We start from the raw sequence: 23685 nt of genomic DNA on the forward strand, positions 1-23685 counted from the left end.
CAACACCATTACTGGCCCCAACAACATCACACATACCACCTTGGGACTATTTAATTGCTCATCGTCTAACATTGTGTATGCCATCAAATGCCAACAGTGTCCTTCAGCTCTCTATATTGGACAAACATTAATAATTATAATATTATCTAATATTATCTAAGGCCAAACCTTACACCAAAGAATAAACGGACATAAATCTGACATCAAGAATCACAAGACAGAGAAACCAGTAGGAGAACACTTCAATCTCCCAGGACATTCTATACAAGATCTCAAAGTAGCTGTTTTACTACAAAGGAATTTCAGAAATAGACTGGAAAGAGAAGCTGCTGAATTGCAACTCATTACCAAACTTAAAACCATGGAGAGACCTGGCCTGAACAAAGACATTGGATTCTTATCTCATTATACATGACAAAGCCATTTTTCACCTTCTCACCCCTTGCTTTTTCCTGTAAGACCTACTGCAGTCGTTAAGAGTCGTCAACAGGCTCATCACAGCTATCTGCCAATCACCCATTCCCACCACCCTTCTTAGTAATACCCCTCCCCACCTTCTCACTATATAGAAGGATCTGGCAACTTCTGTTTCAGTGTATCTGAAGAAGTGTGCATGCACACGAAAGCTCATACCAAGAACTAACTTAGTTGGTCTTTAAGGTGCTACTGGAAGGAATTTTTTTTGTTTTGACTATGGCAGACCAACACGGCTACCTATCTGTAACTACAATTATTGACAGTGTTAGATGTTTTAAAGAATGGCAGAAAGCATTGTCTAAATTTATCTGGCAGGGGAAAAACCCCAGAATTAAATATAAAATATTAACAGATGCAAAAGAGAGTGGGGGATTTTCCCTGCAAGATTTGAAGATTTATTTTGAGGCAGCAGCTTTCTGATGGATTAAGGAATGGATTCAAATAGATAATGCTGATGTGTTAGATTTGGAAGGATTTGACAATGTATTTGGTTGGCATGCATACTTATGGGATGACAAGATATTGGCTCATAAAGGTTTTAAAAATCATGTAATTAGAAAATCTTTATATAATGTATGGATAAGATATAAAGCTCTCTTGGAAAGGAAAACACCCAGATGGTTTTCACCAATGGAAGCAAACACACAGAAAAAGTTGAATATGAAGAGTAAATGGTTGAAATATGCTGATTTACTAGTGAAAGATAATGAAGAATTTAAATTAAGACCATTTGATAAAATTAAAGATAAATTGGATGGATGGTTACAATGTTATCAGATTAATGAACTATATAAACTTGATAAGAAAAATGGTTTTGCAACAGAAAAATCTAAATTGGAAACGGAAGTTGTTAGTAAATGAAAGAAGTTAATATTATTAGAAATATGAATTTGGAGAACTGCTAAACTGGTGATATAACGAAATTCAGGTAGAGGGAATTTGAGGAAGTCAGTTATCAATGAAATGAAACTAGGATTTGGAAGTAGAAATTCTTCTTTAGGTGTTTTTCTTTGTTTTTGTGTATTGTAATGTTTTTCTTTTTTCTTGTTTCTTTTTTATGTGATAAATGTGAAAACCAATACAAAATTGGGGGGGGGGAGAGAAAGAGAAGAAAGAGAACAAGGACAGGAAAGTCCAGGAGGATAAGAAAAGAAGCAGAGTTTCCCACAACTATATTATTGTAATTAAGTGCAGTTCCATATTTGATGTTGATATTTGACTTTAATAAAAATTAATGAATTTGAATGTTATATTGTGGAACATCAATGGTTTGAACAATAAGGTAAAAAGGAAGAAAACTGAGCGTATCTTAAGAAATAAAAATTGGGACGTCATTGGTCTCCAGGAAACACATATAGCAAAGAAACATGACAGAGTTTTGATAGATAAGAAATTAGGAACAGAATACATAGCTTCAGATGTTTCCAAAAAGAGGGGAATAGTATATATATACACTTTGCAATGAGTATTCTTGCTGCTGTTGTAGCATACATAAAGAAAGTTCTATCCTTCTTTAACACCAATTGGCCGACCATGCCCAGGAGAAAGGCCTCTGGTTTCTTCAGGAAGGTATAATTAAATACCTTTTTCATTTCATTATAAATCATCTCCCAGAAAGCCTTAATCCTTGGGCACGTCCACCAAAGGTGAAAGAATGCTTTCCTTTCACAAGAGATTAAAGGAAAAGAAACACGGGGGGGGGGGGGGAGGATAATCTTACTTACCATATTTTTCTCTCCATAGGGCACACCTGACTATAGGGCGCACCTAGTTTTCAGAGGGGGAATTCAAGGGAAAAAATATGATCGCCCCCCCCCCCGCAGCTCTGGGAGCAGCAGACAGGCTGCAGGCAGCCTGTGCTCTTCTCCCAGTCCTTCCTGCTTTTGCGGGAGGTGGGGGAATTCCCCCATCTCCCGCAAAAGCCCACAGGAGCCACGCACCCTTTAAGGAGCGCACGGCTGCTGCTGGCTTTTCTATGAGGTGGGAGAAGGGACTGATGCGGCCAGTCAGTCCCTTCTCCCTCCTGGGGAAAAGCCCGCAAGAGTGCACAGAGCTTGTGTGCGGCTCTTGGGGGCTTTCCCCACCTGCCTCCCCCCTGCATTCGCTCCATAGGACGCACACACATTTTCTCTTGCTTTTTAGGAGGGAAAATGTGCGTCCTAGAGAGCGAAAAATACGGTAAATTATATGAGATAGTTCTCTGTTAAAGCACCTGATAGGATATACTAGTAGCGGCTTATGGAACACAGGAAACTGAGTTTATAGTTTACTGTGACTGGCAGTGGTGAGGGTTTCAGACAGGGGACATTCCCAGCTCTACCTGAAGATATTGAAGATTGAACCTGGGATCGATCTACTGCATGCAAAGCAGCAGCGCTCACACTACATGGGAATATATATATATATATATATATATATATATATATATGGGGTTCAAGACAGCCTCCATGTTCTGTAGTCTCAGATGCATGTGGGCCAGCTAAAATCTGACAAGTCACTCCTGGTCTTTCTTGTGAAGATTTATTGCTTCTCCGTCCAGTTACGCTCCGCTTCGAGCGTCTGCCGGCTTCTGTCCTCAGCGTGATCACGGGAGAAAGCAAACGTAGCAGAATGCACAGCGAAATGTGAGAAGGGCAGTAAATCAGTCCAAACAGCTTCTTCTATTCTAGAAGCTTTATTGTACAGCAAATAGCTTATTTACAATCCATCAAAGACCATCAGTGTCCAGCTGCATTTTCTCTGACTCCTCACATCCTCAGTGCAATCTGAAATCGAAAGCACTCTCTTCACAGCATAACAAGCTGTTGACGTAAGGTCCTGGCTTACTTCCTTTGTAAGCCCTTCCCCCTCGAGTTCGAGACACAGAAGGTGTTCACTACACCCAACAGGCTTAAATTGTCCAAGCAAAATGGCCTAGCTTTGTTGGGATACTGCCGGGGAGACGGAGGCATCAGGCAGGCCCCCAGCTTGCTCCGGACGATCACTGGTCTCCCGTGGAACAGCATCAATCAGTTAGCGACACGAGCCTCAGTTAAGCTCCAAGACCCGTGTATAAATCATCTCTCAGCAGAGTGTATAAATCATCCACAACGAAAGAGACGGACAGAGAAATATGTGCAAGCATAATTTATGGCATTTATTCAGTGTAGTGCAGGAACAAAGGAAAACATGACTGCTTGCCTTTGTGTCCGGTGAAACAGCAGTAACACAAAACCTACATATGACAGAAGTTCCCAGCAGTGCTGGGAGTAAACAGGCATGTGACACACAAACGTCATGCCTGTACCCTTGTAAGGTGGAGTGGAACTATATCCTAACAAGCCTAACCTGGCCCAAAAATGAGGAAAAAGTGCTGAACTTCGATACACCTCAGTCAGTAAAGCATGAGACTCTTAATCTCCAGGTTGTGGTTTCAATCTTGGGCAAAAGATTCCTGCATTGCAGGGGGTTGGACTAGATGGCCCTGGTGGTTCCCTTCCATCTCTGTGAAGGGTTCTGCTATTCTGTTGTATCTGAAGGGCTGTTCACAGGGAAGATGGAGAGATCCTTGTGCGGTGATTCCTGCACCGGAGGGGGTTGGTCTAGAGCAGTGTTTCCCAACCGGTGTTCCACGGCACACTAGTGTGCCGCGAGATGTTGCCTGGAGGGAGGCGGGCGAGTCCAAAAAAGGTTGGGAAACACTGACTTAAGTTTCTCTTTCAAAAAGGAAACGTGGGTTAAAGCAGCGCCGCCGCCCCCCACTCACTTTCCTGCTCTGGCTTCCCTAACAGTTTTCCGAGTTGCGTCACTGGATCCAGCCCCCTTTTCCACAGGTGACACGGGGCTGGAGGGAGGGAAAGAGGGCTTTACGTCGCGCACAAAGGCAGCCTCCTAGAAGCGCTCTGGGCCGGCGCCGTTTCGCCGAAGGCGCCGGAGGACCCCCACCCTCAGCTCCTTCAGAAAGGAAGCCCCGCCCCTCGGCTCCCTACGAGGCCAGCCGCTGCACGCACGCGCCGGCTCGTCATCAGCTCCGTCTGTTTCCAACCCCCCTGCTCGCCTTCGCGCGAGCTCAGTCGGGTCCCTCAGCCGAAGAAGCGGAGCCTCTCTTTGCCGCCTCTTCCTTCTTCCCCGGGTCTCACTCCGGTTTGGGGCTTCCTCTTCCCGTTTTACTACACCTCTTTCAAGCCTCCTCTCAGTTCACTTGGGACAGCGGACGAGGAGGAGGCCGGCATGTCCGGGCAGCAGCAGCAACAACAGCAGCAGCAACTCCCGGCGACGGCTCCTCAAGCCCCGGGCAACCCTACTCCCTCACCGGCCTCGGCCGCCCTCCTGCTCCACCCGCCGCCGCCTCCCCCGCCGCCGCCGGCCACCTCGGCCCCGCCGCCGCCCCTCCTCCGCCCGCTATCACCGCCACCACCACAACAGCCGCCGCCGCCTCAGCTGGGCCCATGCCTGCCGGGAGCGGCGGCGGCAGCAGCAGCAGCAGCAGCGCCCCGGCGCCCTTCCCTCACGGCGGCGACCCGGCCCAGAACGAGCAGGAGAAGGAGCTCAAGCGGCGCCTTAAGCGGCTCTACCCGGCCATGGACGAGCAGGAGACGCCGCTGCCGCGCTCCTGGAGCCCGAAGGACAAATTCAGCTACATCGGCCTCTCGCAGAACAACCTGCGCGTCCACTACAAAGGTAGAGGGACGGAGGGAGGGCGAGGCCGAGGCCACCGCCATCCCCAGGCCCCCTCCGCCTCTTCCTCCGAAAGGCAGGCTGAGAAACTCCCAGGGAAGCTCTGAACGTCTCCCCCGAAACCGTCGGGAGGCTTCGGTTGTTGCCTTTCTCCGCCGAGGTCGGTGGACCCCGAGCCTAGGCTTCCTTCCCGCACCCCGCTTTCCGAAGACCGCACACCAGTTGGGCCAGTACATATTCCCCTCCTGTGACTGGAGCGGAATAGCCCTTTCTCTTCTTCCCCAACCCTTGTCGTTGGAGGAGTCCCTCAGTCCCTCGCTTTGCTGCCTCCTCCCCCCCCACCCCAAAGCTTGGAGGTTCCCCGGCAAGGGGGAGGGGAAAAAATTGAAACTTACACTTTCGTGCGTCCCTCCCGGCGTGACGCTGCAGGGCTGTAATGGTGGTGTGCCTCGAGATTTTTTTCATCAAACAAGTGTGCCTTTGCCCAAAAAAGGTTGGGAAACACTGGTCTAGAGGACCCTCGAGGGTCCCTCCCAACCATCCAGTTATGTGGTCCTATGGTTAAAATACTCATGGGATGGGATGTGCCCTGCCAAACCACCCTGTAGCCCAAGCCCCATTCACCAGGCAAGACCCGGTGAGCCGAAGGAGCACTCCGCAGTGGCAACGGAGCTGCCCAGGAGACAGTTTGGGGAGAGAGAGAGTCAGAGGGGTTGGAGGGAGGGAGAAGTGGCTCTGATCTGAGTGGATCCTCCGCTCTGAGGAGAATATCTATGGAGCCAGAGGAAGGAGCCTCACAGCTGAGATGGGGAGACCATGTTGAGGGCCTGAAGGGAGTATTCAGATGGGAGAGAAGCTGGAGGGAGAAGCTGTGGGAAGACTCTCCTCTTCTTCTGGGGTCTCCTTCCAGTCAGGAGGAGAGAGATCTTGTAGGAAAAGGAGATTCCCAAGTCCGTGGTGTAGCAGGAACCCCCCCACCCCAATCATTCTGTTTGTACAAACTTCACACACACACACTCACACAATACATACGCCACATTTCTGTTATAAATTCATAGAAAAATCAACCATACATCGGATTTGCACTGTTCCATTTTTATTTTACTTCATATGACAAAGACTATCAAAGGGGGGGGGGGTGGTTCTGGTCCGGCCATAATCCCTTCAGCATACCAGCACATCCACAGGAGCCCTGCCCAGTTGCTATGTCAGCCCTGATAACCCCAGACAGAAGACCATCAAAAAGACAAAGAACTTGCATATGGGAGTGGATTCAGCACAGACTGAAACAAAGAACAATAATCAGATTTTCCCTCTGGGGGCAGGAAACTGCAAACTCCCCTTTGTCACCTGGAAAGTACTCATGGGGAGGGGGAAAGGAGGAACCAGCCAGGTGACAGGACACTCAGGTTACCACCACAACTCCTCCCTCAACCCCTCCTTTCTGTAATGTATGCATGATGTCAACCCCTTCTGTAATGTATGCATGATGTCAACCCCTTCTGTAATGTATGCATGATGTCAACCCCTCCTTTCTGTAATGTATGCATGATGTCAACCCCTCCTTTCTGTAATGTATGCATGATGTCAACCCCTCCTTTCTGTAATGTATGCATGATGTTTCTGGGGGTGGGCTTGACCTAGAGGATGGGAATTTCAAAAGTTTTTATAAGGTCTTGCACACCATCTTTCTGGGTCTTTTCCTCTCTCTTGCAAGTGAAGGGAATACCCTGTTGCAACAGTTCAATAAAGGCCAAGCCTACAGGCTGCTGTTTTGCTCCAAGTTATCCTGGTTGGTGTCTTTACTTTTTGTCCAAGGGAGCCTTCAGATTTTTCCGTTAACACCTCCTCGGCAGCCAGTGCAATGGTTTCAGCAGGGCTGGACTCAGGACCCGCTGCCTTGAGGGACATCTAAGAGCAGTTGGGCAGGGAAAGGTCTCCCTTGGGAGGTGGTGGACTCTCCTTCCTTGGAGGTTTCTCAGCAGAGATCGGACGGCCATCTGCCCTGGATGCTTTAGCTGAGATTCCTGCATTGCTGGGGGTTGGACTAGATGACCCTGGGATCCCCTCCTATCTCTCCACTCCTGAATTCTAGGAGGAGCTTCCTTGCCTCCTGCAAAGCCCTTTTCCCTGCAAGCTCTTCCTCTGGTTTCTGGCCAAGGGAGGGAGATGCTCAGAGTCCGGCCAAGAGCCAGAGGCCCCCCCCCCAAGGGACAGAGGGAGATGCTCAGAGCCCAGCCAAGAGCCAGAGGCCCCCCCAAAAGGGACTGAGGGAGATGCTCAGAGCCCAGCCAAGAGCCAGAGACCCCCCCAAAAAGGGACCGAGGGAGATGCTCAGAGCCCAGCCAAGAGCCAAAGACCCCCCCAAAAAAGGTACCGAGGGAGATGCTCAGAGCCCAGCCAGGAGCCAAAGGCCCCCCCCAAAGCACCCCTTGCAATAGGCGGAGCCAGGAGGAAGCTGCCCCCTTAGAGCCATTCAGAATGACAGAAATGAATAGAAATCAGAGTTCTGCCCTGGCTAAGCGAGTGTGCAATGCAGGGGGGGGGGGGCTGAGCTGGGGGGACTCGGCACTGCAAGGGTTAAAGGGAACCGAGCTGCCTTCCTAGAGAGGCCAGGATGAGGTTTCCGGCTTCCCAGGCAGCCTCTTCTTCCTTAGTCTTCCCGCCTTTTCTTAACCCCCCCCCCCCGGGACCCTCCTCTCAAAGGGGTGTTGCTTTGTGTCTCTCCTGCAAGGGCTGCCTCGCTCTCCCCTCCTGGGATCTGGCGAGTCTCCTCTCTCTCTGGGATCTGGTGGGGGTCCCAGGGGTGCAGCAGGGGAGGGGGCCTGGGGGGCCTGATCTGTTCCTGCAGGGGGGGACCCCAAGTCCGGGAGGAGAGGGTCAGGGGTGCATATGCTCGTGCTACCCAGAGGAGGAAGGAGCCCCGGGGCTGAAAGCCACAGCTTTTTGCCAGACTCCCCAGGAGGAAGGTCAGGGAAGGAGAAAGCGGAGGGGGGGGGCCAAGTCAGGGAGGAGAGGGTCCTGCCAGGGAGGGGCCAGGTCTGCCACGATCTCCTTCCTGCAGATCAGAGGATCCCAAACTCATTTGGCCTTCCGCCCCCCTTCAGAAAAAATCTCCCTTCTCCCAAAGGAGTCCCTAGGACTGTGTGACGTCGCTCAGCAGTATTGCAGAACAGAGGAAACATCTGCCACGTGCGTGTGCAATGCAAGGGGGGCTGAGCTGGGGGGACTCGGCACTGCAAGGGTTAAAGGGAAGCGAGCTGCCTTCCTAGAGAGGCCAGGAAGCGGACGGGGGGGGCAGGTCCTCCAGAGCCAAGGCCCCTCCCTCCCCAGTCCTTTCCTGCAAGGAAGGGGGGGTGTTGCTTTGTGTCTCTCCTGCAAGGGCTGCCTCGCTGCCCCCTCCTGGGATCTGGTGAGTCTCCTCTCTCTCCCCCCACAGGGTGCAGTGGGGAGACGGGGGGGGGGTCCTAGGGCTGCAGCAGTGGAGGGGGCCGGGGGGGGGGCTGATCTGCTCATGCAGGGGGGGGGACCCCAAGTCAGGGAGGAGAGGGTCCTGCCAGGGAGGGGCCAGGTCTGCAACGCTCTCCTTCCTGCAAATCAGAGGATCCCAAACTCATTTGGCCCTCCGCCCCCCCTTCAGAAAAGATCTCCCTTCTGTAAACAAAGGAGATTTTAACTCTCTGTGACGTCGCTCAGCGTCATAGCACAAGAGAGGAAACATGTGCAAATGGTTTTCCAAAGTTGGACGAGGAGGTGGACGAGCCCCCCCCCCAAAAAAACAATGACTATCACGAAATCTCATTTCTTTATACAAAGTTGTCCCTGGGACTTTCACTCTCTGTGACGTCTCTCAGCCTCACTGCACAACAAAGGAGTCCCCTTACACAACAGAGAGAAAATGTGCAAATGGTTTTCCAAAGCTGGACGAGGAGGTGGACTAGCCCACCCCCCCAAAAAAAAAGGTGGGAGAGAAAGGAGAGGAGTAAAGAGAGGGACCCCAGCCCAGAGTCTGGCTGCTGCATTGGGGACCAGTTTCCCAGTGTCTCCCAGGGCAGCTCCCCACGGAGGCCACGGCAGCAATCCCCTCGCACCCAGAGCAGGGCATCCCAGGACCACGTTCTCTCTCTCCCAAAGGGATTGTTGCTGGCAAAGCAGCCGGAAATGGGCGCTGCTACTCCCTGAGCCTCCAGGGACCTTGGCATCAATGGCTGTGTGTGTGTTAAGCCATCTAAGAGAATAATAATAATAAATTAGGTGCCTAAATTTCAAGGGAGGTGTCTTTGGCCCCACCCACTTGGCCCTCAGGGGGTTGACTAGATACATACCTGGCCCTCAGAGCAAAGAAAAAGGGACCCCACCCCAGGAGTCTGTCTTGAGAGTGGCAGAGAGTCCAAGTGCAAGAAAAGGAGACAGAAGCAGGGGAGTGGGGTGGGGGGAGAGCAACTCCTGAGGACCCCCGGATGAGGACCCCCCACTAGAGCCAAGCATCCATTTTTCAAATGACTCCCTTGTCAGTCAGTTCTGATTTCATGCATTTACTTTACGGAAGCATTTAATGTTTGATGGATTACTGTATTTTAATATTTTGCTGGAAGCCTCCCAGAGTGGCTGGGGAAGACCAACCAGATGGGTGGGGTATAAATAATAATAATAATAATAATAATAATAATAATAATAATAATAGATGCTGTTGTTGTTAATTGAATTGATATACCACCCTTCATCAAAAGATCTCAGGAACATTGAAAACATAGAACTCATAAAAAGTACAGTGGTACCTCGGGTTACATACGCTTCAGGTTACATATGCTTCAGGTTACAGACTCTGCTAACCCAGAAATTGTACCTCGGGTTAAGAACTTTGCTTCAGGATGAGAACAGAAATCATGCTCCAGCGGCACGGCAGCAGCAGGAGGCCCCATTAGCTAAAGTGGTGCTTCAGGTTAAGAACAGTTTCAGGTTAAGAACGGACCTCCAGAACAAATTAACTACTTAACCCGAGGTACCACTGTATACAAATGATAGGTAAAGGTAAAGGTACCCCTGCCCGTACGGGCCAGTCATGTCCGACTCTGGGGTTGTGCGCCCATCTCGCTTAAGAGGCCGGGGGCCAGCGCTGTCCGGAGACACTTCCGGGTCATGTGGCCAGCGTGACGAGGCCGCATCTGGCGAGCCAGCACCAGCGCAGCACACGGAAACACCGTTTACCTTCCCGCTATAAAGTGGTACCTATTTATCTACTTGCACTTTGACATGCTTTCGAACTGCTAGGTGGGCAGGAGCTGGGACTGAACGACTGGAGCTCACCCCGCCGTGGGAATTCCAACCGCCGACCATGCGATCGGCAAGTCCTAGGCACTGAGGTTTTACCCACCTCTATAAAATTTACCCTATAAATGATACATCACCTCAAATCCTTTAATCAGGTGAGTTTCCTCCTTTCGAAAGAGGCAGGTGGAATCTCCACAGTTGCTAATAGAATAATGTTGAAAGGCTAGTGAAATATGGGGAACCAAGAGCATCTGCTTGGCATGCAGTATTATTATTATTATTATTATTATTATTATTATTATTATTATTTTCTGGATGGCAGGAGCAAGCAGGCTGATTCACATCACATAAATCCCTTCCGTTGCCTCCACATTTTGCATTGAAATCTTCCCTCTAGGAGGGCCAGAGTATGGTTACCAGATATTTTTCAATGAATCCAGGGACACTCCCCCCCCCCCAAGCTGAGTAGCAACAGGGAGTCAGTAGTGGGGATGGTGAGGGAAAAGACCCTGGCTCCCTCTCCTTCTGCCAGAAGCCCCCCTCCCTGCTCGTCTCTCAGAGCCAGGAGACGTCTGAAAATGGAGGAGCAAAGGCAGGCTGCACTGTTGGATCGCTTGAACCCCAGAGTAGAGGGGACTTAGAAAGCTGTGGGGAGCCAGGGGCCTTCACTCTCAGCAGCTGATTTCGTGAAGGAAGACCCTGACATGGAATTTGACTCAATATCGATCCAGAGCAGAATTCCAATGTATAGTTAGCAGAGTGAAACCTAAACACGTTATAGGATTCCCAAAAATAGACCAGAGGCAATTGTATTTCATCCAGCAGAGCTTTACTGCTATTGAAGGCAAATGAGCATCAAATCCAAAACATCCAGGATTGGCCTTGTGCATAAGAAATCCAGTTGCAGCAGACTTAACCTAAACTTACCTAAATTTACCAAAACGTATTGTAAGTCTAAACCTTAACACTTAACCTTAACCTTAACACATACTATGTACAGAACACCAGAAGGAAGAGAGATAGAAGTATAGAAAGAGAAAGTGAAACCCACTCTCCTTCTGGCCTCTTCTTACAGTCAGCCTGACCTTGACAGAAGAGATGACAGAACCTCTTTAACCCAGCTGTACTCCGCTTATCTGAAGGAATAACCCAAACACCAGGAACTTTCTGCTTGTTTCTTTGACGCAGAGAAGCTTCCTGAACCCTCTTGAATGAATTAGTACAGTGGTGCCCCGCAAGACGAACGCCTCGCAAGACGGAAAACCCGCTAGACGAAAGGGTTTTCCGTTTTGGAGGCGCTTCACAAAATAAATTTCCCTATGGGCTTCCTTCGCAAGACGAAAGCCCATAGGGAAATCTCCGGGACAGCGGGGAAGCGCAGCGCGTCTTCCCCACTGTCCTTGGACCTCCTCCGAAGGCTGGCGGTGGGGCGGAAAGCCCTTCTCCCCGCGCCAGCCTTCGGAAGGCTCCTCCGAAGGCTGGCGGTGGGGAGAAAAGCCCTTCTCCCCGAGCCAGCCTTCGGAAGGCTCCTCCGAAGGCTGGCGGTGGGGAGAAAGGCCCTTCTCCCCGCGCCATCCTTCGGAAGGCTGCTCCGAAGGCTGGCGGTGGGGCGGAAAGCCCTTCTCCCCGCGCCAGCCTTCGGATGGCTGTCCTGAACACTTGCGGTGGGAGGAGGGTTTTCCTTCCCACTGCCAACATTCAGAATGCTGTTCGTTCTGAATGTTGGCGGTGGGGAGGAAAAACCCTCCTCCCACCGCAAGCCCCGGGAACAGAGGAGAAGCGCTGCGCCCCTTCCCCTCTGTTCCCGTACCTGTCCTGAAGGCTTGCGGTGGGGAGAAAAGCCCTTCTCCGCACCGCCAGCCTGGCAAGCGGTTTCCATAGGAATGCATTAATTCATTTTCAATGCATTCCTATGGGAAACCGTGCTTCGCAAGACGAAAAACTCGCAAGAAGAAAAAACTTGCAGAACGAATTAATTTCGTCTTGCGAGGCACCACTGTATAGGAAATATCAATATCAGATTCATACTTTCTGCACTACGAAATGCAAACTGACAGACCCTCCGGGAATGAGCTGCTCTTCTCATTAGGCCTGAAACTCAGCCAAGTGTGTGAATATCGTGTTCTTGCTGATAAAGAGTTAACTCCAGCTGTGAACTGTGGGATTTCCTGCCCAGATAACGCTGTGACACCAGAGTCCAGTGTCCAGTTCAATTAAGAGGAAGGAAAGAACAGAGCATTGTGTAGCAGATCATATTTCTGCTGTCTCAGAAGAGGACATTTCCTTTTTCTTTTAGGGTCCAGTGTGCTTTGAAGACGTTTCTGTTTGTTTCATGGACGAGGAGCAGGCGTTGCTGGATCCTGACCAGAGAGCTCTGCATAAGGATGTCATGGAGGAGAATCGTGGGATCGTGGCCTCTCTTGGTAAGGCTCCCTGTGGGATCATCCTATCTGCCTGGAAATTCAAAAAATACCTCTATGTGACGAACCTCATATATTTTCACAGAGCTCAACAGCGCCCCCTATAACACCTGGGAACCTAACACCCCCAAAATAAACCTTGAGCAGCAAATTACACTTTTTTCTTAGATATATATAATTTTTAAAATTGTTCTCCATTTGATATTGTACATTCGCATCATCATTATCCGCTATACCACCTGGCTCTTTGGAGCCTCAACTTCCTTCCCTGCCGCCTCATGGCTTTCAAAATTAACCTTTATATCATTGCAATTTGTACATTTTCCAATTCTTATTCCACTCATTACAGAATGTCTCAAGATTTAAATATAGAAAGGTAGAAAATTTCTCATTACAAGTCTTCAGACAACCCTGCTAGTGATGTTAATTGCTTACAATAATCTTTCAGATATCGTATAAATTTACTCCAACCCTTTTGGAATCCTTAATCGTGCTGGTTTTCCTGTCAGTGTCACCAGATATGCAAAGTCCATCATTTTCATCTGCCAATCTTCTAACAGAAATTCTCACCATGTCAATTAATACTTAGTTTGGGAACCTTTAGCTTTAATTCTGGCCTTGCAACACCTTCCCATGGAGTGAAGCAAGTTTTTTAGTTCTGCAGCTGTAATAAAGTGAAACCAAGATGGAATTATTGCCTCTATTAATTGGGCTTTATTGCTGTGTTGCTTCCGACTAACAAGTTTCTTTAGTTGGCTCCATAGATTTTCAATTTGGTTAAGGTCTGGGCTATTCCCAGCAGAGGCTTGACAACCATATGTCAGGAGTGCTCTGATGGGGTTTCCTGCTTGGCAGGGGGTTGGACTTGATGGCCCTTGTGGTCTCTTCCAACTCTATGATTCTATGATTCAATGATTCTATGATTCTATTCCCAGTCCATTCCAGCAGTGGAATTGATTCTCTTGAAACCACCTTTTGCACACAGCAGCAACATGACATGGAGGTGAATCCTGCTGAAATAGAAAACAAACAGATAGAAAGGTTCAGTACCTGGGAAAAGATCACATGCAGAATGCTTCAGTTTGCGCTCAAGTATTTCATTTATGTATTTTAGAGCATTTACATTCCCTTTGATGACACAAATTCGTCCCACATCTTTTGCTCACATATTTCATGCCATCAGTACCAAGCAAGGAGATTTGGGTCTCAACACTCCAAAGAATACTTTCCCATTGTTCCGCTGTCCAGTTACCATGGGTTTTAACCCAGTTTAATCTTTTCCACCTTTGCTTGAGAGATAATGGCTTTTCCCTTGGAATTCTAGCATTTAGACCAGTCCTTGCACTCAACTTCACATTACATTGCGCCAAGTCATCTTGTAGACACCCAGATGATTTTCTTCTGTCACGTTCGCAGTCTCTCCATTCTTCGATCATCACTTGCTGTTGTGCACCTTTTCCTGCCTTTACCAGTCTGATTTTGTAGTGACTGAGTCTCCTTAAACCTCTTCAAAAATATAGAAATGCCAGCTTTTGTTACGTTTCCCCCAATCTTGCTTCTAATTTCTCCATAACTATAGCCTTGTTCACTTAATAGTACTATTTTACATTTCTTTCTTGGTGACCAGTCAACTCTTTGTGCCATTTTAAATTTTTTATCATGTTCTGCAAACTCGCTAAATGAAAGAACACAAAAGAACCAACAACAACTTGATAGCAATCACATAACACACTGACAAAACAAAATAAAAAAATTCCTTCCAGTAGCACCTTAGAGACCAACAAAGTTTGTTATTTGTATGAGCTTTCATGTGCATGCACACTTCTTCAGATACCAGCTCATACCAATAACAAACTTACTTGCTCTCTAAGGTGCTACTGGAAGGAATTTTTTTATTTTGTTTCGGCTAAGGAAGATCAACACAACTACCTACCTGTAACACTGACAAAAGTCATCCTAAGCAAGTTGTGCTTCCTTTTTCTGGTTATTTTGCTATAACTTTTGATTTGAATTCACATAATTGAACAAACTTTGTTGCATTACATTCTTGATTAAATTATTTTTCCATTGTTAAATAATTTCACGATATTACTCCAAAAGAAGTGCTGTTATGAGCCATCAAACCTCTGAAATACACTTTCCCCCAAAAGGCTTCCACAATTTTACCACTGTTGTTGTTTAGTTGTTTAGTCGTGTCTGACTCTTTGTGACCCCATGGACCAGAGCACACCAGGCACTCCTGTCTTCCACTGCCTCCCGCAGTTTGGTCAGACTCATGTTTGTGGCTTCGAGAATTTTACCACTACTGTATATCAAACAAAGCAACATTCAACAACCCATCAGAATCTAATAATAAATATGTTGGTTAATGACAAACAACAAAGGTAATGAACACTCACCCAACTCCCTTCAGTTCTTCATTTGTTCCTGAGGCTCTAATCCCTTTTTGTCTCCATTACAGATTATGATGAATTGGAAATCGAGAACAAAGGTGACCACAACAACATCCCCAGAGAGGAGAAGCCACGGAAAAATTTGGAGTGTGGAGAGAGATGCAGTCACAGCTCCCATTCTACATCCCATCAAAGAAATCACATTGGAAAGAAACCCTATCAGTGCATGGAATGTGGAAAGAGCTTCAGTAGGAGTTCCTCTCTCACTTCCCATCAAAGATTTCATACAGGGGAGAAACCCTATCAGTGCATGAAATCTGAAAAGAGCTTCAGTCAAAGCTCATCTCTTACTTCCCATCAAAGAACTCATACAGGGGAGGAACCCTATCAGTGTGTGGAATGCGGAAAGAGCTTCAGTCAAAGCTCCTCTCTTACTTCCCATCAAAGAATTCATACGGGGGAGAAACCCTATCAGTGTGTGGAATGCGGAAAGAGCTTCAGTCAGAGCTCCTCTCTTACTTCCCATCAAAGAATTCATACAGGGGAGAAACCCTATCAGTGTGTGGAATGTGGAAAGAGCTTCAGTCAGAGCTCCAATCTCACTTCCCATCAAAGAATTCATACAGGGGAGAAACCGTATCAGTGTGTGGAATGCGGAAAGAGCTTCAGTAAAAGCTCCTCTCTCACTTCCCATCACAGAATTCATACAGGGAAGAAACCCTTTCAGTGTGTAGAATGTGGAAAGAGCTTCAGTCAGAGCTCCTCTCTCACTTCCCATCACAGAATTCATACAGGCGAGAAACCCTATCAGTGTGTGGAATGTGGAAAGAGCTTCAGTAAAAGCTCCTCTCTCATTTCCCATCAAATAATTCATAAAGGGGATAAACCCTATCAGTGTGTGGAATGTGGAAAGAGCTTCACTCATAACTCCAATCTCACTTCCCATCAGAGAATTCATACAGGGGAGAAACCGTATCAGTGTGTAGAATGCGGAAAGAGCTTCACTGATAACTCCTCTCTCACTTCCCATCAGAGAATTCATACAGGGGAGAAACCCTATCATTGTGTGGAATGCGGAAAGAGCTTCAGTCAAAGCTCCTCTCTCACTTCCCATGAAAGAATTCATACAGGGGAGAAACCGTATCAGTGTGTGGAATGTGGAAAGAGCTTCACTGATAACTACTCTCTCACTTCCCATCAGAGAATTCATACAGGGGATAAACCCTATCATTGTGTGGAATGCGGAAAGAGCTTCAGTCAAAGCTCCTCTCTCACTTCCCATCAGAGAATTCATACAGGGGAGAAACCCTATCAGTGTGTGGAATGCGGAAAGAGCTTCAGTAAAAGCTCCTCTCTCACTTCCCATCAAAGAATTCATACAGGGGATAAACCCTATCAGTGTGTGGAATGCGGAAAGAGCTTCAGTCAAAGCTCCAATCTCACTTCCCATCAAAGAATTCATACAGGGGAGAAACCGTATCAGTGTGTGGAATGCGGAAAGAGCTTCAGTCAGAGCACCCAACTCACTTCCCATCAAAGAATTCATAGAGGGGATAAACCCTATCAGTGTGTGGAATGTGGAAAGAGCTTCACTCATAACTCCAATCTCACTTCCCATCAGAGAATTCATACAGGGGAGAAACCCTATCAGTGTGTGGAATGCGGAAAGAGCTTCAGTAAAAGCTCCTCTCTCACTTCCCATGAAAGAATTCATACAGGGGAGAAACCGTATCAGTGTGTGGAATGTGGAAAGAGCTTCACTGATAACTACACTCTCACTTCCCATCAGAGAATTCATACAGGGGATAAACCCTATCAGTGTGTGGAATGCGGAAAGAGCTTCAGTCAAAGCTCCTCTCTCACTTCCCATCAGAGAATTCATACAGGGGAGAAACCCTATCAGTGTGTGGAATGCGGAAAGAGCTTCAGTAAAAGCTCCTCTCTCACTTCCCATCAAAGAATTCATACAGGGGAGAAACCGTATCAGTGTGTGGAATGCGGAAAGAGCTTCAGTCAGAGCACCCAACTCACTTCCCATCAAAGAATTCATAGAGGGGATAAACCCTATCAGTGTGTGGAATGTGGAAAGAGCTTCACTCATAACTCCAATCTCACTTCCCATCAGAGAATTCATACAGGGGAGAAACCCTATCAGTGTGTGGAATGCGGAAAGAGCTTCAGTCAGGGCACCCAACTCACTTCCCATCAAAGAATTCATAGAGGGGAGAAACCCTATCAGTGTGTGGAATGTGGAAAGAGCTTCAGGCACAGCTCCTCTCTTACTTCCCATCACAGAATTCATACAGCGGAGAAACCCTATCAGTGTGTGGAATGTGGAAAGAGCTTCAGGAAGAGCTCATCTCTCACTTCCCATCACAAAATTCATACAGGGGAGAAACCCTATCAGTGTGTGGAATGTGGAAAGAGCTTCAGGCACAGCTCCTCTCTTACTTCCCATCACAGAATTCATACAGCGGAGAAACCCTATCAGTGTGTGGAATGTGGAAAGAGCTTCAGTCAGAGCAGCCATCTCACTTCCCATCACAAAATTCATAAAGGGGATAAACCCTATCAGTGTGTGGAATGCGGAAAGAGCTTCAGTCAGAGCTCCTCTCTTACTTTCCATCACAGAATTCATAGAGGGGAGAAACCCTATCAGTGTGTGGAATGTGGAAAGAGCTTCAGGCACAGCTCCTCTCTTACTTCCCATCACAGAATTCATACAGCGGAGAAACCCTATCAGTGTGTGGAATGCGGAAAGAGCTTCAGTCAGAGCTCCTCTCTCACTTCCCATCACAAAATTCATAGAGGGGAGAAACCCTATCAGTGTGTGGAATGTGGAAAGAGCTTCAGTCGGAACGACACTCTCACTTCCCATCAAAGAATTCATACAGGGGAGAAACCCTATCAGTGTGTGGAATGCGGAAAGAGCTTCAGTCAGAGCACCCATCTCACTTCCCATCACAAAATTCATACAGGGGAGAAACCCTATCAGTGTGTGGAATGTGGAAAGAGCTTTAGTCGGAGCCACTCTCTCACTTCCCATCGAAGATTTCATACAAAGGTTGGAAAAACCATTATACAGCTTTAGGAGAAAGGCAAATCAGCACCTTTTAAACCAGGCCTCTGGCTTATTGACATGTAATGTCCTTTTCAAATGTGGTGGGGAGGGGGCTTACAGATGTGTATTGTGTTTTTATATTGTGCTTTTATGTTGTAACTGTCCTTAGACCTGTGGTTGTAGGGATTAGGAGCCAACTCTTCAAGGCCAAGGGGTCTTTGCCCCCCAATAATATATTTGAGGGGGCCACCCCCCCAGTTGGTAGGCATCGCCATTCCAATGGCATGCATGCACCATGTGATTGATTGGGCTAGGCGGGCCTTACCTGGCCCCCCACCAATATTTTATTCAATTCAGCACCACTGGGTCGGGTGGTATACAAATTAAATAAAGACATAAATCGCCTTCCTTTGCACGTGTTCCAACTTGTCATTATCCTTATTTATTTTCATCTTTAAAATTTATGTACCCTGCATCTGAAGATTTCACACTCTAAACATACAGGATGAAAGCATGGTGTTCTCAAAAACATGTAATGCCAGAGAACTAGAGAGAACCAACTAAGTTCTCAGTCAAAATAAAAAAATAAAAAAATTCCTTCCAGTAGCACCTTAAAGACCAACTAAGTTAGTTCTTGGTATGAGCTTTCGTGTGCATGCACACTTCTTCAGATATCTGAAGAAGTGTGCATGCACACGAAAGCTCATACCAAGAACTAACTTAGTACTTAAGGTGCTACTGGAAGGAATTTTTTTATTTTTTTATTTTGACTATGGCAGACCAACACGGCTACCTATCTAAGTTCTCAGTGTCACGTTTCATCCTACAAATGCAACGTGGGAAGAAACTTCTCTTCGTACTCTGTGACGAATTGTGTCCTTTTTCCTGTACCCCCCCACGCTCTTGAATACTCGAAGGCTGGCCCGCCATTTCTGAGAGGCTATCTGTGGAGTTCGGCCTTTCACCTACATTCTGGGAGAGTGTTTCCATGACAACCTCCCCTCTCTTTGCTCTGGGCCATCTTCCAACCCTGGCAGCTGCTTAGAATCAGAAGCTTCCTGTATCCTGACATCAGTGTTTATATAGAGAAGAAATAAAAATGTCAACTAATACCAAGAAGAAGAAGAAGAAAACTTTATTTGCGTAGCCGACAGGCCATAGCATCAAGGACAAACACCAACAAAAATTCATTACAAATATAATTACCATAAAATCTTATGACCTATTAAAACCCTAGGAAGAAGCTGGATTATCATTCATCAATGACCCTCTGTCCCATGGGCGGCGGCCTTTTCTCTGGAAGATTGTTCCAGGTCAGTTAAGTAAATAGACCAGCCAGATTGAAAGATTATAAATATAACCTCGGAGGGATGGTCAGGACAGGGAGAAAGATAATAATTACCAGATGCAGATAAATTAATAATCTCAGTACTTAAAACTTGGCAGAGGTAATAAAATGATAATAATAAAACATAATGATAATAATAAGATCCTAGGCAAGGAATCCGGGTGACGACACTGATGTCATTCAGATAGCAGCTCTCAGTCTCATTGCTCTCTCGATAAATCTGGCAACCTTCTCTGTTGTCGAGCTGTTCTGGTCGGCTAGGAGTGAGAACAATTTGGCTTCACAAGAGCGGCCCGGGATGGCAGATAGGAGCGGCATGATGGTCTCGTCCCTGAGATCTTTATATAGGGAGCAAGACGAGAACGTCTGACACAGTCTCTATGTAGCCAGCTCCACAGGGGCAGAGCCGGTTCTTGAATGAAATTTTTTGATATCTACCTTCAAGAACAGCTGAGGGTAACATATTTAGTATGGCCAGTGTAAAGGCCCACCTGAGTTTTGGAATGGTTAAGGTAGACAAATAAGGTGCCCAAAAATCAAAGTGGGAGGGGGCAGATAAGCGTACCAAGCACTAAATTTATTAATATAGGCCAGATTATTCTGCTGCTCAATATCCTTCATGTGCTGGTCAATAATGGTTTTTGCCTTGGGGAGACCCATTTTCAGGAGATTCTGTGCTTGGAGGCCACATGTAAGTAGTTTTTGATGCACTACTTTGGACCACCGACTTCTGTGAGCATCTTGTGCTACTAGAGGTAGTAGTCCGGATGGGTTTAAATTTAGGCGAAGCCAATAGTTGAATGTTCTTAACCAGGTTCGAGTTTCGACGGAGAGGAGGCCAGTCTCCAGCCGTAGGGCCGCATTTGGTGCGCATGGTGGAACGGCTAGAATCTGTCTTAAGAATTTAGACTGGACCGTTTCAAGTGTGCGGCAATGATTTTCCGTCCAGATTTGGGCCCCGTAGAGTAATTGCGCCAAGGGTTTTGCTTGAAAGACCTCCAGAGCTGCTGGGATATGTCTGCCCCCCTTCGTAAAGTAAAAGCGAGACAGTATTTTGGCGCTTTGAGATGCTTTTTCCCTAGCATATTTATGATGCGCCTCCCAGGCCCCTGTTGACTGGAAAACTACTCCGAGGTATTTGAAAATTTTGACCTGTTCTATTGGCTGATTGTCCATCTCCCATCTGTGATGTCTGTGTCTCCTAGCGAAGACCATGACTTTGGTTTTTTGGTGATTGACCACCAGTTGATCTCTCCTGCAGTAGGCTGAGAATTCTCTTAGTAGCCTTTTGAGGCCTACTTTAGTTCGTGCTAAGGGAACCGCGTTGTCTGCATAGAGGAGCGCTGAAATTGATTTTTCGGTCAGTTTGGGGGCATGAAACTCCGGGGATGTTAGATATTTGACCATGTCATTTATATATAAGTTGAATAAGGCCGGGGCTAAAATACAGCCCTGCTTGACTCCTTTGGTGGCTGGTACAGGGCCAATTAGTTGCCCCTTTACTGAGGTTCTTACATATAGCTTGGAGTCTTTATATAGGCTTTTTATCAAGAATAGTAATATTTTGTCAATGTTGGTAGCATTGAGTTTAGCCCAAAGTTTGACTCGTGAGATCGAGTCAAAGGCCACCTTTAACTATTTAGAATCTAGAAAAAGAAAAATCAGTCCAGGACTTGAAATCAAGAGCTAGTAAACAAAGGAAACCAACAAAAAACTACAAAACAAATATAAAGAGCTGAAAAAAGAACAAGATGCAATAAACGGTGATATTGCAAAACTGAAAAGAATACAGGAAGAAAGGCTTGGTCAAATAGCAATGTTCGAAATGTATCATAGAGATTTGATTCTCCGCTTCTGTGGGATTCCTGAAACACCAAATTAGGACATGAAAGCAAAAATGAGAAAAGAGTTGGTAGCCTGGCTAGGAGTACAAGAGGATCAGTTTACAATAGACATTGATCTTTAGGATCAAAGCAGACCATGGAAAGACCTTTAAGGGACATGGCAATTGCATGGTTTTCCTTAATTCAAGACTACTGAAAGACAAGATATTGCAAAAAAGAAAGTTGATAATTGACGGGAGAAATATTCTAATCTACAAAGAAATCCCAAAATGTCTGTTGAAAAAGAGACAAACATACAAGACTCTGACAGAGGTGTTGAAGACAAATGAAATTTGATACAAGCGGGAATTTCCCGAAGGTATTTCCTTCACCTACAAAGACAGAAGAAAGACCATTAGATCCCCAGAGGAATTAGGAAATTTTTGGCGGAAATACAAAAGAGACCTGGGAGGGGGTACAGCTCAAGAAAGAGAAGGGACTTCCGGTTGGCTGTGCGATTCATGGCAGATGGGAGCTCTTTCAGATGAAAGAGCCCCAGCTCTTTGAAGTTTGGGGTGACTGCGAGAGCATCGCGGAACCCCGAAAAAACCTCACAGCGTTCTGAGGACCTGGTGTTCCAACAGGTACCCAAGAGCCCCAAGAGCAAGTGGGGTTGGAGATGTGGGTACTGTGGAATCTACTCGCTTGCTTCATTGCGCGAAGCTCCAGAGTCCGGCGATGGTAAGCGACCAATTTCTCTGACCAAATTTCAGGATTGGATATTGTGAGTAAAAAAAGGATTTAAAATTTGGACAATCAATTGGATCGGAAGGGATTTAAATTACGGAAGTCGATCTATTTCTGCTGAAATAAAAGTGAAAGCAGTTACTGCAGACTGAAGCCGCAAATTTAAAAGACTTGTTAAAACTTCCAAGGAAACTTTTTAAACCCTGCTTTCTGCAGGGGAAAGGGGGGAGAATTTGACTGAATTGAGAGTCCTGAAAAAGGTAGATTTGACTATGGGAAAGTCTTCTTGGAAGCGGACCTCCCAGGGAGGGAAGGCTAAACTCCATGATTGCGTCACAAAGGGAGTGGATACATTCAACTTTCATTCTCCTCTTTGGGGATTACAAGGTAACTGCTGCTGTCTGAGCTTGCTAAAATAGCACACAGTGTTTCTTTTACCCTCAAACTGGATACAAGTGTTTGAGCTTATTGTGGTGGTTTTAAAAAAAGAATAAGCAGAGTAAAAAGAATAAGACTTTGAAACGGGGGAGCTGCTGAGCTGCCTGCTGCTGCCTGCATACTAAAAATTTTGTGGACTGTGACTGGCTGACTTGACCTTGACACTGGAATAGTTACGGCTAATGGGGTAGATAAACCTGAGAAAAGCCAAGTTAAAGACAAAAGAGGCTCCAAAGACCAACTTTTGAAGAGTCAGTGATGCATATGTTAACAGAAATAAGAACAGATGTTGAAGGAACCCAGCAGAATGTACAGGAGCTAAAACAAGAATTTACAGACTTGAAATCAGGTTTTCAAGAGGTCAGGGAAGTTGCTGGTCACGAAAAAAAGACTGATGGAATTGGAAACAGTGAGAGTACTTGATGTGGAGAGGACCCAACAGGAGGCGCTTAATGCAATTGCCTTCTTACAGATGAAGGAACGTGAGAACCAACTGAGAGTGAGAGGCACACCTCAATTGGAACAAGATAATATTAAGGATTGGCTAATTGAGGAGTTTGCAGCCTGCTGGGATCTGGAAAAAGACAAGTTAAGTCCCTGGATTGAGATGGCCTATAGGTTTGGGTCTAAGATTCAAAAGTGGTATATGACTGTATACTGGTTTTCAAGACAAAGGAACAGAGAGACAGGATTTTGAGCCTACATTACAAAAAAAGTCTGAAGATCAAAGACAAGCCAATTGTTTTGTTCAAGGAGATTCCAAAACACTTTTTGAATTTAAGGAACAATTACGCGGACCTGGCTGGAGCTCTGAGAAGGAAGAATATCTTCTTCAGGTGGGAGTTCCCAGAGGGCCTCTCCTTCAAATTTCAAGGAAGGAAATAAAGAATTAAGACTGTTGAATAAAAAATGAGGTTTTTTGGGGGGAAATGTTGAGGAACTTGGATTGGAAAGTCCACAGGCATCGGGGGCAGGTGCGGGGGCTCCCTAATATCACAAGATGGCACTGAGAATTTACTCTTGGAATGTTAACGGCTTGAACTCATGACAA

The 23685-nt window shown here is 46.7% G+C and overlaps 1 protein-coding gene across 7 annotated transcripts in view; it reads left to right on the top strand.

Moving 5' to 3' along the window:
• The window catches only part of LOC310705024 (uncharacterized protein), a 275548-nt gene extending 256855 nt beyond the window's left edge, over positions 1 to 18693 (top strand). For 6 of the 7 annotated variants that reach the window (XM_083499263.1, XM_083499262.1, XM_083499265.1 and 3 more), the window contains one exon: positions 15286 to 18693. In XM_083499263.1, the coding sequence (XP_083355389.1) occupies positions 15286 to 18308 (3023 nt within the window). In that variant the 3' untranslated portion in view covers positions 18309 to 18693. Of the gene's footprint in view, positions 1 to 12700; positions 12828 to 15285 lie in introns of all 7 variants that reach the window. The other variant, XM_083499264.1, reaches the window with a different exon arrangement.
• Positions 18694 to 23685: the final 4992 nt, after the last annotated feature.

This window comes from Podarcis liolepis (genome assembly GCF_965112155.1).
Source record: "Podarcis liolepis genome assembly, chromosome: 4".
Taxonomy (NCBI): domain Eukaryota; kingdom Metazoa; phylum Chordata; class Lepidosauria; order Squamata; family Lacertidae; genus Podarcis; species Podarcis liolepis.